At 43.6% G+C, this 13061-nt stretch overlaps 1 protein-coding gene across 5 annotated transcripts in view; it reads right to left on the bottom strand.

Annotated features, from left to right (window-relative positions):
* Positions 1–13061, bottom strand: part of LOC147029615 (insulin-like growth factor 2 mRNA-binding protein 3) — a 316214-nt gene that overhangs the window by 131531 nt on the left and 171622 nt on the right. For all 5 annotated transcript variants that reach the window (XM_085872801.1, XM_085872799.1, XM_085872797.1 and 2 more), the window contains one exon: positions 8858–8992. In XM_085872801.1, coding sequence (XP_085728927.1) covers positions 8858–8992 — 135 coding nt within the window. The remainder of the gene's footprint in view (positions 1–8857; positions 8993–13061) is intronic.

The raw sequence follows: 13061 nt of genomic DNA, 5'->3' as shown, positions 1-13061 counted from the left end.
ATGTGCTTGTTGACCTGTTCCCCATTTCGTTGCGTCCTTTCCCTTGTTTGAAAGTTCCATCTTGCATAACGGAAGGAATTGGTAAAAGGGTGTAAGCACCCAGTAAATAGAATCACATCCGTCGGGGTTGGCGATAACACCGCTCGGTTATCACTGAAGCACGGAACGGACCGCTTAAGCGGTTCGTGTCCTAGGCCGGCCAGCGGTGAGGCACGATCGCCCGGTTAACTACTCGCGCAGGTACTTAGGTAGGTCGAGTTTGGCGAACAACCCTATCCTACGCGGGTGGCCGATTGGCACGATTGTGGTGAAGTCGAAAGACCCACCCGTGACTAGCTCCTGGCGGTAGTTCCAAGGAGGGTCACGACTGAATTGTCCGTTCCGGTGGGCTACGCGGTCGCGATTCGAGTTACGTGGCCGATCGCACGCCGGGCGGACCGAAATTCGCAACAATATTTATTCTTGGCCTATCTAGATTAAGCGATGAGGATCAGCTGAAACAGACGGGAGACAATTATGAATGGATCTGATCGATATGTTGTTTAAGATGATGTTCAGGGTATCGACAAAATAAGTGCAGAATAATTTTTTGGCAGAATGGGTACTGACAGGACAAGGGGTCACAGTTTAAGAGTAAAGAACAGCAGTAAAGCAGGGTTCTGAGTGGAGAATGCATCAAATGGTCTGCCTGCAAGGGTAGTGGCAGTGGAGTCGGTGGATTGCTTTAAAATGGAGTTGGATAGGCATCTAGAAGTAGTGGGGATGAGGGAGTACGAAGACTTTTGCATGATCGCTCAGGATTGATGAGCCTGATGGTCTCGTCTTGTGTTGAAGTTCCATATATTGACTTTTCAATTTATTGAGGTGTCGATTATGCAACATATGCAATGCATGTTGCATTCATCATTAAATTTTTCTATTTTTTTTTGAGCGGCAAGAGGTCTCCTTCGGGGCTCCCTGCTGACGTTCTCAAAGTTAAGTTCCGGTTGTTATTTGTCCCGTTTTAACTGTTTAATTTTCTCACCTACATGTTAATGTGTGTTCCTAGTTCGGTTTTGTTTCAAAAATTGTGCTATTTTGTGAATATTTATGTCGACGTTCTTACCTGGTGTTTGAGGCCTAGTCCTAGGCTTGAGGCCTACCGGTTCCACTCGGTGTTCGATCGTTTTTTTTTTGTTTGTTTGTTTGTTTTTTCTCCCCATTACCTTCAATTTCTATCCTCCCCATTACCTTCAATTTTCATCCTCCCCACTTTCCAAACATCCCCCATTCTCCCAACTAATCTCTTTCTTATCTCAAAAAAAAAAAATATATATATATATATATATACCCAACAACAACAACAACAACAACACGCTCACCTTCTCCCGATTCTGCTACTTCTTCTTCCTCTTAACTTCCTCCTCGTCTTCCTCGATTTCTTTTTTTTTTACACTTCCACGACCTAATCTGTTGAACTCTCTCATACATTAATATTAACAACAAAAACGATCTTATAATGCTTCATCTTCCTCTCTCACACATGTGGTACTCTTTACTGTTTCACAATGCACTACTCTTCTGCTATTTTAACAGACTGCTCTCATTTCGACCTCTCCTTCATTCCTTGCCTAAAAAATCCAACTATTACAGCGCTTCTTCTCTCCATGCTCTGGTCGCCTTCGTTGCATCCATCAAGAATTGTGTTAAATCTCATCTCTGACCTAAAACTTTTAAAAAACACAGTTTGGGATGGATGCTCGGTTTCCATCAACCATTCTTTTTTTCCAACTTCAGTGCCAACTCACCCCCTCACCTCACTCTCACTCTCAAAGCAACCATCCCACTCTTCTCCTCCAAGCCTCCCTCTCACCTCTTTCAAAAATCCCCCCCTCACCTTTCTCCCACCTTTCATCCCCCTCACTCATCCTTCTCTAAGTTGCCCCCCCCTCTCATCCACTGCCCTCTCACCTCCATCTCTTCACTCTACCTCCTCAAATCCTCAACTGCCATCTTCCTTGTCTCTTGTCCCCCTCTCTCCCAGCACCACAGAGCCTTTTCTACTCCTCATTCGGCCCCCTCCCTCGCTATTCTGCAATACCCCACACTCCTTCAGCAACCCTCCTTACCTCCCCCCCTCGTCCCTCGTCCTACCCTCCCCCGCCCCCTCCACCTCCTGCACCCAAAGCCTCCTCCCCTACCTCTTCATTAAAAGTGTGGACCTCAAATATCCGGGGCCTTCGCTCAAACCTTTCAGATCTTTCCATGCAGGTTGCCACTGACAAACCAGACATTATCTGCCTAACAGAAACTTTCCTCTCCCAAGACGTGTCTGACTCCCAAGTATCTCTCCCTGGTTACTCCCTCTTACGGTCCCTGAGCCTCGTCCTGGTGGAGGTGTTGCTCTCTTCATCAAAGACTCTATTCCTCACTCTCCCTGCACTGCCCTCACTCCCCCACACCCCCAGGAATACCTCTGGCTTCGGCTTCCCCTCCACTCCCACCTCATGTTTATATGTGTACTGTACCGTCCACCGAACAGTGATGACTCCATCTACACCTCACTCTCCGAAAACATGGACCATCTTCTATCTTCTCATCCAAACTCTCTCTTCCTCTTATGTGGCGACTTCAATTGTCATCACGCCAGTTGGCTAGGTGTGGGTACCTCTCTCACCTGCCATGGGACATCAGCAAAAGCTTTCTGTGACTCATTGGGACTGACTCAATCGGTCAACTTCCCGACCCGGATCTCAACCAATGGTACTCCATCTCTTCTGGATCTGATTTTGACAAATTTCCCCTGACAATATCTGCTGCTCTTCCTTCGCTCCAATCGGTTCTTCTGACCACGTCCTTATTAAAGTGGACATCTCTCTGGCTGTTATCAGAGAACCACCTCACCGCCGTCGAGTCTGGCATTTCACTCAAGCCGACTGGCAGGGTCTCCGAGCAGCCATCAAACTTACAGACTGGTCTCCTATCACTACTTTCTCAAACATCAACTCATCCTGGGAATTCTTTCAAAGAAACTTGCTCTCCCTCATGCACAGATTTATCCCCTCTCGTGTTCAGTTGTCTTACCCTTCCTCCCGCCCTTGGTTTACTGAAGCTTGTGGCGAGGCAGTTGTCCTGAAACAACTTGCCTTTGCCTCATGGAAAGCAAACCCAACTGAGGGCAATCTCAGTTCTTTCCACAAAGCTCGGAACAAGTGTGTATCTACCCTCAGGAGAGCCAGAAAACAACATCTTTCTCATCTCAAGTCTGAACTCTCAAACCTCTCTCCCTCCTCAAAATGCTGGTGGCGTTTAATCAAATCTGTTTCTGGTGTATGTTCCCCCTCCATCCCCTCCCTTACCTCAAATGGCCGCACTGCTGATTCCACACGTGATAAAGCTGAATGTCTAAACTCGGTGTTTGCAGCTAAATCTTGTGTCCTAAACCCATCACTATCTCTACCCACCTTACCCAGTCGCACCCAACTGTCCCTGGACTCTGTATCCTTTTCTCCTGACAAGGTGGAGAGCTTGCTTTCAAACCTCGAGTCAGATTCTGCAACCCGGTCCAGACGGCATCAGCCCACGTGTCCTCAAAGCCTGCTCTTCTGCTCTTGCTCACCCTCTCTCTGTTCTATTCACCCTCTCATTTTCCCAAGGTCATCTGCCATCTGCTTGGAAATCTGCTAACATCACTGCCCTGCATAAAAAAGGTGCAAAAACAGATCCCTGTAACTACAGACCAATCAGCCTTCTCCCAATCATCAGCAAGGTTATGGAATCCATCATCGCTTTCAGACATGAAATCCTTCCTCTTCTCCAATGGCTTGATTTCCAATCATCAATTTGGTTTCAGACCAGGTCACTCTACCCTGGATATGCTGCTACTGCTCTCCCATCAATGGATGGAGGTCCTCAATGCCAGACAGGAAATCCGAGCCGTATCCCTGGACATATCACGTGCTTTTGACACAGTCTGGCACCCTGCCCGACTCACCAAACTCTCTTCCCATGGTATTCAAGGCCATCTCCACTCATGGCTCGCAGACTTCCTCTCCTGTCGCAGTCAACGTGTGGCCCTAAATGGAGTTCTTTCATCCCCTCTTCCTGTGCAGGCTGGAGTTCCTCAAGGTAGCGTTCTGGGCCCTGTTCTTTTTCTGGTTTTCATCAATGATCTCTCGGACTCTCTGGAAAATCCTCTATTTCTCTTTGCCGACGACTCCACCCTCTGCCGTACCATCTGTCATCCCTCAGACCGGCAAGCAGCAGCTTCTTCGCTCACTGCAGATCTGGATAAAATCACAAACTGGTCCAACAAGTGGAACATGTCTTTCAATCCAGACAAATCTCACACTCTCACTATGTCTCTTCGAAAGGACCGTTTACAAAACCCCCCATCCACTTTCTCAACAATCCTCTGGAAGAAGTCTTTTCTTTCAAGCTTCTGGGTCTCACTATCTGCCATGACCTTTCCTGGGAAAGTCACATTTCCAACCTTGCCTCAAAAGCCAGTCGCGGGCTGGGGATCCTCCGTCGTGCAAAGTCCTTCCTCGGCCCTCTTGAGCTCCTGACCACTTACAAAGCTTTTGTCCGTAGCCTGATGGAGTACTGCTCTCCCCTCTGGGCTGGTGCTCCTGCCTCCCACCTTTCTCGACTTCACGCTGTCGAAACCAGGGCTTTTAAGATCATTGGCATCTCCCGCAATGAAGCTGAGTCTTTGGGCCTCTCACTCAATCACCACAGGTTGGTCGGTGGTCTTTCTGTCTTCTACCGACTCCTCTCCAGCCTTGCCCCCCCCCTGCTCTCTCTGCGATTTGTCCCAACCACATTTCCACAGGGCGCTCAAGGTCCGCCAACAACCCCCTTCTGGTAAAACTACCAAAATCACGAATCACTGCTCATCTTCACTCTTTCATTCCTCTTTTTCCCGCCTTTGGAATAAACTTCCTCACTCTATTCTTTCCCATTCTTCCCTCCAGGCTTTCAAAACAGCTGTTCACCACCACCTCTTATCTTCCCCCATCCAAATCCTCGATCTTTTCTACCCCAGATAATCCACCCAAGCCCACTTCCTTCAATTCTCCTGCTTTCCTTCCTGAAAGTCCCTGTAATGTCCATCTTCTCCTCGCCATGTTCCCCGTCCCATCCCCATCCCTCTCCCTTCCACAGTTCACCTGTGTCTGTTCCCCAATGTTTTGTCCCTTCCACTCCCGCCCCTCTTGTCTCATGCCTCCTTGCTGTGAGTTGTGTGTTAGCTCTCATACGAGCCTCGACCAAGGTATACAAAAAAAAAAAAAAAACATTTTCTACATCCACAATGGCAACTTCATAGTGTTAAACTTTGCAGTGCAACACAGTGAGAAAGAAACTAGAGGGGGAGCACTCGGTAGAGTGCAAAACCTCCGCCGCCAATACTGCTGGGTCACTTAAGTGAACCTGATATCTTATTCATTGTAGGTCAAAACGGATCAGACTCTACTGAACCACGATTGAATAAACTAAACTCTATCGCCGCGTATGAAAATGCCGAAAAGAAAAAAAAAAAAAATGGAGCTTTTTTTGAAAAAAAAAGTTGCAAAATTTGTTTTTTTTCTCTCTAACAAATTTTTCTTTTGGGGAGTTTTAAATCACTTAAAACAGGTAGAAATGCAAAGAAAAATTTAAATATTTTTCAAATAAAATCGAAATTTTTTTTGAAAAAAAGTTGCAAATTTTATTTTTTTTTCTCGAACAAATTTATTTATTTTTGGTTCGAAATCACTTAAAACATGTAGAAACGCAAAAACAAAAATTCAATTTTTTTTCAAAATGGCCACCATAGCGACCATATTGGACTTTGGACCAAGTCCAAATTGTAATGGTATGATCCTTGGACCATACCTAACCTCCCCACCAAGTTTCGTCGAAATCCGTCCAGGAGTTTTCCCGTAATACTGTTCACAAACAAACAAACAAACAAGCAAGCAGTCATAGACTGGTACTTAAGAAATCGTCAACTTGACCTCTGACCTTGTCCAATAAAAGCTGTCTCTAGAGAAGGTAGCGACGCAAACCAGAAGTTTCTACAATGATTCTGTACCAAACCATCAAAAATTGAATGTTTTGGATGTTTGACCTCACTGTGACCTTTGACCGATTTTGACCAAAATCTAATCAGCGCTAGCCACCACCCTCCTGAATCATGTGGTGTAATTTGACATTGGGAGCTTCTTCCGTTCTCGAGTTATCATTTTTTGGATGTTTGACCTCACTGTGACCTTGACCTTTGACCGATTTTGACCAAAATCTAATCAGCGTGAGCCATCACCCTCCTGAATCACGTGGTGTAATTTGACATTGGAAGCTTCTTCCGTTCGAGTTATCTGTACCAAACCATCAAAAATCGAATATTTGACCTCACTGTGACCTTGACCCTTGACAGATTTTGACCAAAATCTACTCAGCACTAGCCATCACCCTCCTGAATCGCGTGGTGTAATTTGACATTGGTAGCTTCTTCCGTTCTCGAGTTATCGTGCCTACAAACAAACAAACAAACAAACAAACAAACAAACAAACAGAAACGGAAGGCATCAATATACTTACGAAATCTTTAGATTTCGTAAGTAACAAACAGAAACGGAAGTCATCAATATACTTAAGAAATCTTTAGATTTCGTAAGTAACAAACAGACAGGGGTGAAAACAGTAACCTCCGTCCATCTTCGATGGCGGAGGTTAAAAAAGATAAAGCTACGATATATTTTAAGAGCATACAGAAACCCTCAACTCTTTTACCCACAGAGTGAAACTGACATTTGACTATATCTTTTGCAGTGACATATCCTAAAGACTGCTGGGTAAGTGAGGAAACACCACATTAATTGCACCTGTCTTTATTTCTTGTTCATCCTGAGCCTCTCAAATATTTCAAACCTGCAGCCTCACACTTAGAAGCACGATGCGAGTCGTCGCTTTCAACAAATCTCCCCCCTTCGTTGGTGTGCGCACTCAACGTTGTGCATTGTGCGACGGCTGTATATGCCAATGCAGGACGCACAGCATCGACCGCAAACATTGCAGGTATAGACTGGTCCTTGCGGAGATTGACGTTGGCAGGTTTTCCTTTCTTGCCTCCGCTATCTCTCGATGGCAATTCTCCCACATTCAAATTGGTCTAGGAAAATTGGTCTAGCCTTTGTGGAAAATGCTGCACCAAGCTGACCTGTGTGGCATGATGTTCCGAGGTAACGACTGGAATGGCACAAGACTGGAGTGTAATTTGCCTGAACAGGAGATAGGGTAGCTGTACAAGGACATCCTTCTTCAGCTACCCTGCTACCCTTGAGGTGAAAACCATATTCATTGAACCTTCAGCTTTATTTCTTGTTCACCCTGAGCCGAGCAAGTCTTTCCAACCTGTATCCCCACACCTTGAAGCATAACCATGATAAATCAGGTTGACAAATGTTGACTTCAAGGACTAAAACTACCCAACTGCTCAGCATGTTATGGTATTTCATTGCATCCTTCGTTAAATCAGTAATTAATCTTCATTCTGCCTTTGAATCCAGGAGATAGTATTTAGATATAATTTCTCCAATCACCTTTTTGAAATGTGCAAATGTGCCAGTTGGAGGTAGGGATGCGGAGGGGGTGCACACAACAAATGCCTTGTATCAACTACAATGGTCATGCCACACAGAGCCTCCACAGATCCCAGGCAGACAGCGAAAGGCAATCTAAACCTCCCGACCTGATATTTATAAGTTGTTTCATTTCAGAGAATCAAAACAATTTGCCTGAGAAAATACATGTATACTGAGAGTGATGAAAATTACAGTGGATAGGTGTTGAGTGAGACAGGGCCAATCTATGATGACAATGTGCAATGTAATACAATAGAATCTGGATAATAAGCGTATGTGCTTATTTTTAGATTTAGTGAAACTAATGTGCTTGTATTCAAAAAGCCTGACATATGCGCTTATATGTATTCAAAAAGTCATGACTCGTTTATAATGGTAAATGTTCTTTAGATTGGCTGCACAGATGTCAGTTTTTACATCATTGCAATTTTAATTGTCTGTACCTCAAAAACAAATACTAAATACACTTTCAGTCCTCGAGCATGTATCCGTTTAAACTCCGCAACAAGTTAGTTCTCCACGTCCAGGTAAAAAGCCCGTCTTTGGTTCTGCTCCCTATCTTCTTCGAACCATTCACAATGAAAAATTATTTCCTCATTCCTCACCATTCACATCAAAGCCCTCTTGTTAAGTCCAAATTTCTTACATGTCTGGTACTGGTTCTTACAAGAGTTGTGTGTGAAAGACGATAATCTCAATCTTCTTTTCACGGGTGTATGGTCGACTCTTTACTAGCGTGTCCATTTTGATAGTGATGAAAAACGGTGTTTTACAACCCTTTATCAGAAAAGGTCATAAAATGCCCTTTTACGGCCCTTGATGAACAACTTGTTTTGAACATACACCTCTTGTAAGTACCAGTACTAGACGTGTAAGAAATTCAGACTTAAAGATTATGTACCAAAGTCAATAAAACACGAAATGCTTTCATGCTCGAATTGAAAATATTTTCAGTTTTCAAAGCCTTTCTATGACGTTTTTATATGCGCATATTTTTAATGGAGAAATCAAATAGGTAGGCCCGTCCATACTTATTTTTCATGTGTGCTTACATTCACACATACGCTTATCCAGATTCTACTGCATGTCAACAGGACTTCCCTCAATGACAGGACGGAGCTATAACATATGCATTTTTAAAGTTTCAATTGTTAACCATATTTTTGTGTTGTTCACATTTATTTTTGTGCTTTGAATGGATAAAAATTGTGCTCAGATTTAATATTCCTAAACATCAAAGTTGTGTGACCCACGATTTGGTCTCTTGGGCCTCCTTGTGCATGATGTCCAGGATCATCCTACAGGCAGCTGAGCATCCCTCAGCACTTGATCGGATGGTGATGGGTTTTTCCACAGAACCAGGGTTTTCCTTGCGATGTACATCGATCCTAAAAGGCCACAATTCCATGAAAAAAGAAAAAAAGAAAACGAAGATGAACCACCACTAAGCATAACTACTATGGCTTTATCAACATTTACACTCATGCAGTTAAAAGTAATCATGATAACCAAATAACAAAAGCAACAACAGAGTCTGTTTAATCCACCTTTTTTGAACTGATGCCAGTGAGGTACTGAAGATCACCAACTAAAGGCCCGGTCACACCTTGACGTTTTAGCCAACGTATGCAGATTTTTGAATTTTTTTTCTAAAACGCTGGCACACGTTGAATACGTTGAATACGTTATAGGTAAGTTTTGATAACATTGAGAGCACGCTGAAAAACACTGCCATACGTCGTTGTACGCTGGCTTTAAACGTTGTACTTTTTGGTTATCCTCAAATTTTTTCATGCTTGAAATTTCACGACGTATGCCGGCGTATGACTCACACGTTCCGCTACGCTGGCCACAAGTTGTATGCACGGTCTGCGATCGTTGACAGACGTCAGCACATGCTATTTGTAAGTTAATCATAAGTTGAGACACGCCGAGGTAATGTTTAGCGTACCCGAAACTTATTTCTAACCTATGATTAACGTGTTGTTGGCACGTTACACGATCGTTGCCACACATCGACAGACGTTACTTTTAAGTTACTCATAGGCTGAAAGACGTCGGTATAATGGATCGTCCTTGCGTCAGCGTCCACGGCCACGGCCAGGACACTTATTTGCAGCATTCTTCAAACTTTTCTTCGGCATGACGAGGATTTTCACACTTCGATGTCTGGCTTGGCTATGATTCCAATTGTCCATCGGCAGCGTCTATTTAAAATAGTCGAGTTTGAGCGTTTTCACACGTTCAGAAGAAACGCTTCAAATTTCAAAACCCCAGCGTCAAAAAACAAAGGCGAGTGACAGCAATTTAAATCGTTCATTGTAAACAATGAAAATAGTTGAGTGGTACCGTTTAAAAGTCGTTGAGTGTAAAAAAAATCCAATTGTTGAGCGCAAGCGTCTACTTTCAATAGTGGAGATGCAGCCATTTAAATCGTTGAGTGGCAGCCTATGAATAGCAAACCCCACGTCACCGGCAAAGATAAACTGCCGCACGATATGGATAAGTTAGGCTATCGTTGGGCATAGTTTGTGAACGCCGACTTCACGATAATTATTCGTTGGTATATCGTATCTATAAGTAATCAAAGCGCTCTATGCACATTATTAGTTCATTGTGCATTTGTCCAACCCGTTATGAATAGACCTAAATCGTAAAAACAAGCTATAGCTCATTGTTGAAAAAGCCCCATAAAAAAATTAGCCGCGAAGAACTTCGAACAATGGTGAAAAGATGTCTCCTACCCGTGGACACGCGGACACAAGGACGATCCATCATAACCCACACCCTCCCCCTCACACTCACCTACTACTGCCAACATGAACAAACTACTACTAATACTAATACTAATACTGTTACTGCTGACATGGACATCGAGTCAAAAAGGACTCGAAAACACTGTTGGGTTCCCCTTTTATGAGCAGCATTTTTATATACCAATTCCCAAAACCGCTGGGAACACGTCTTTATATGGCAGTTGTAAGCGAGAAACACGTTCATTTCTTTTTTTTTGTCGACCGGAAGACGTCATTGGAATACGTCTACATACGTCGATGTGTGTTGGGACCACGTAAAGAATTGGTTCAAAGCACGTCAAACATAAGTTAGAAATAAGTTTCGCGTAAAAAAGACATTACCGCGACGTGTTTCGACTTATGAGTAGCTTATAAGTAGCGTTTGTGGACGTGTGTAAGCGTCCACATATCGTGTGTAAAACTTATCCCCATCGCATGCGGAACGTGTGTCATACGCCGAGTACGTCGTAAAATTTTGAACATGTTTAAAATTTCTTGACGTACTCTACTTACTACGATGTATGATAGCGTACTTTAGCGTTCTACTCACGTATACCAAACTTACTCATACCGTATTTGACGTGCCCCAACGTTTTAGACACATTTTTCTTAGGTCGGCATACGCTGGCAAGATCGCCAAGGTGTGACCGCGATGTTGTCACTTCCATTTCTTCGGCAGTTATGATTCAAATCGTTGTGCATCAGCCTTTTAATAGGCTACGTCACGACATCGTCGGCGATGCATGCAACGCGCTATGCCTAAGTTAGACTATCATTGGGCATCGGTTGTGTAGGCCGACAACAGGTTCAGCATTCGTTGGCATAAGTTATCTATAACACAACGAAACGTTCTGTGTCCATTACCAATGCGTTATACATAAGACCAAGTCGCTATGAATACGTCCGAATCTTTAAAAAAAAACATCAAAAGTTCAACGTAAGCCAGCGTTTTACATACATTTTAATACGTTGCCATCGCTGGCTAAAACGTCAAGGTGTGACCGGGCCTTAAGGAAACCTCTCCCCAGCCCCCATTACTCTCAATCTTTTCTATCCCCAATGAACCCTACCTAATCCAACCATATTACTTTATCAAAATTTACTCATGCAGTTAATTCCTCTCTTCATGCAGTGTTTCCTTCATTCCTATCTCTCCTCTTTTCCTATTTATTACATCATTGTATGACCCCCACTGTCCCACTTCTGATACATTGCCTTTTAGTCCTTTGGTGAGACCAGATTTCACATAAAAATAAAAATAAACAAACACACCCAAAAGAAAGGCATGTGATCAAGGTGACAATTGAATCGACCAGTTTGACCTCATTATGTAATTTATCCGGCATACAACGGTTTAAAATCGGTAATTTGTGCAAGGCAGCCAAATTGCTGCTCTTCTACGTTATCTGCACTCATTCGCCTGTCTTCCTTAAAACCACTTCCCGTCTACCTAGAAGTCAGCAATGATCACTCTTATCCAAAAGAAGGGTGCAAGAGCAAATCCCATCAACCACAGAACAGTAAACTTACTTCCAATTATAATGAAAGTTATTGACTCCATCATTCCTGCAGATATCAGGTTTCCTGTTTTCAAACAGCCAGATGTCTGATCAGTTTCAATTCCGTTCCGATCACAACTCTAGATGTGCTACTGCTCCCCTTTCAACATTGGCTGGAGGCCCCAACTCCGACAAGAGGTCAGAACAGTCTCACTGGACATATCTGAGAAATTTGACCCAGTCTGATATCCTAATCTGCTTGCAAAGCTCACTGTCTTGACATTTACAGCCACCTTCATTCCTGGATTTGTGACTTCATCCACTCATGCACTCAACAAATTCCTATCAATGGAACCTTCTCCTCCCCTCTCCTTTCCCAGTGTGGCTGGAGTACCCCATGGCAGTACTTTGGGCCCAGACTTATTTCTCATCAACAAAAAGGACCTCTCTGATCATCAGGAAAAGTCTCTTTTCCTTTTTACAGGTCTAACTCCAAGTTGTCATACAGTACACCATCCCAGTGATATGCATGAGCAGTGACATCACTCTGATTTTTAGGTTTTTTTGAGGATTGAAGGACATGTTCCTTTTATTAGACCAAATTCTAATCAATTCCAGATACACAATCTCAACTTATCGGTCACAAAGCATTGTAAAACTAACCCTCTTATCTATTTCCATGATCAGCCCCTGGAAAAAGTTCAGTCTCTTTAATTGCTACACCTCACCAAAAACCCCAAACTCTCCTGGGCAAATCATGATATAGCAAAGTTATCCTTCAAAGCCAGCTGCAGATTGGACATCCTTCGTGATTCCAAACCTTTGCTTGAAAACTCGGAACTAATCAGCCCACAAGGCCATTTTTCAGTTTCAATTCCTCGGAAAAGAATATATAAAATGTAAAACCTCCATGGAATCCCACTCTCCCCGGAGGGCTGGGCCTGAGCAACATGTCTCTCCAGATATGCAAATAATGTGGAGATCTTTAGATGACACAAAATCTAGACCATGACACCGAAACAAAAAGTCAATTGATCTCTTATCGCAAGCAGGTCGGTGGTCACTCTGTATTTGGTTGTTTTTTTCCCCCTGCCTCTCCTCAGATATAGCTCCCTCTGCTCTCTCAGCAATCTGACTATTATTACCAGCAACTCCAAGATAAT

Source organism: Eptatretus burgeri, chromosome 3, assembly GCF_056783735.1.
Source record: "Eptatretus burgeri isolate ZD-2024b chromosome 3, Ebu_testis_v1, whole genome shotgun sequence".
Classification (NCBI taxonomy): Eukaryota; Metazoa; Chordata; class Myxini; order Myxiniformes; family Myxinidae; genus Eptatretus; species Eptatretus burgeri.
The sequence above is the reverse complement of the archived record's forward strand: the minus strand, read 5'-3'. Positions and strand labels throughout refer to the sequence as shown.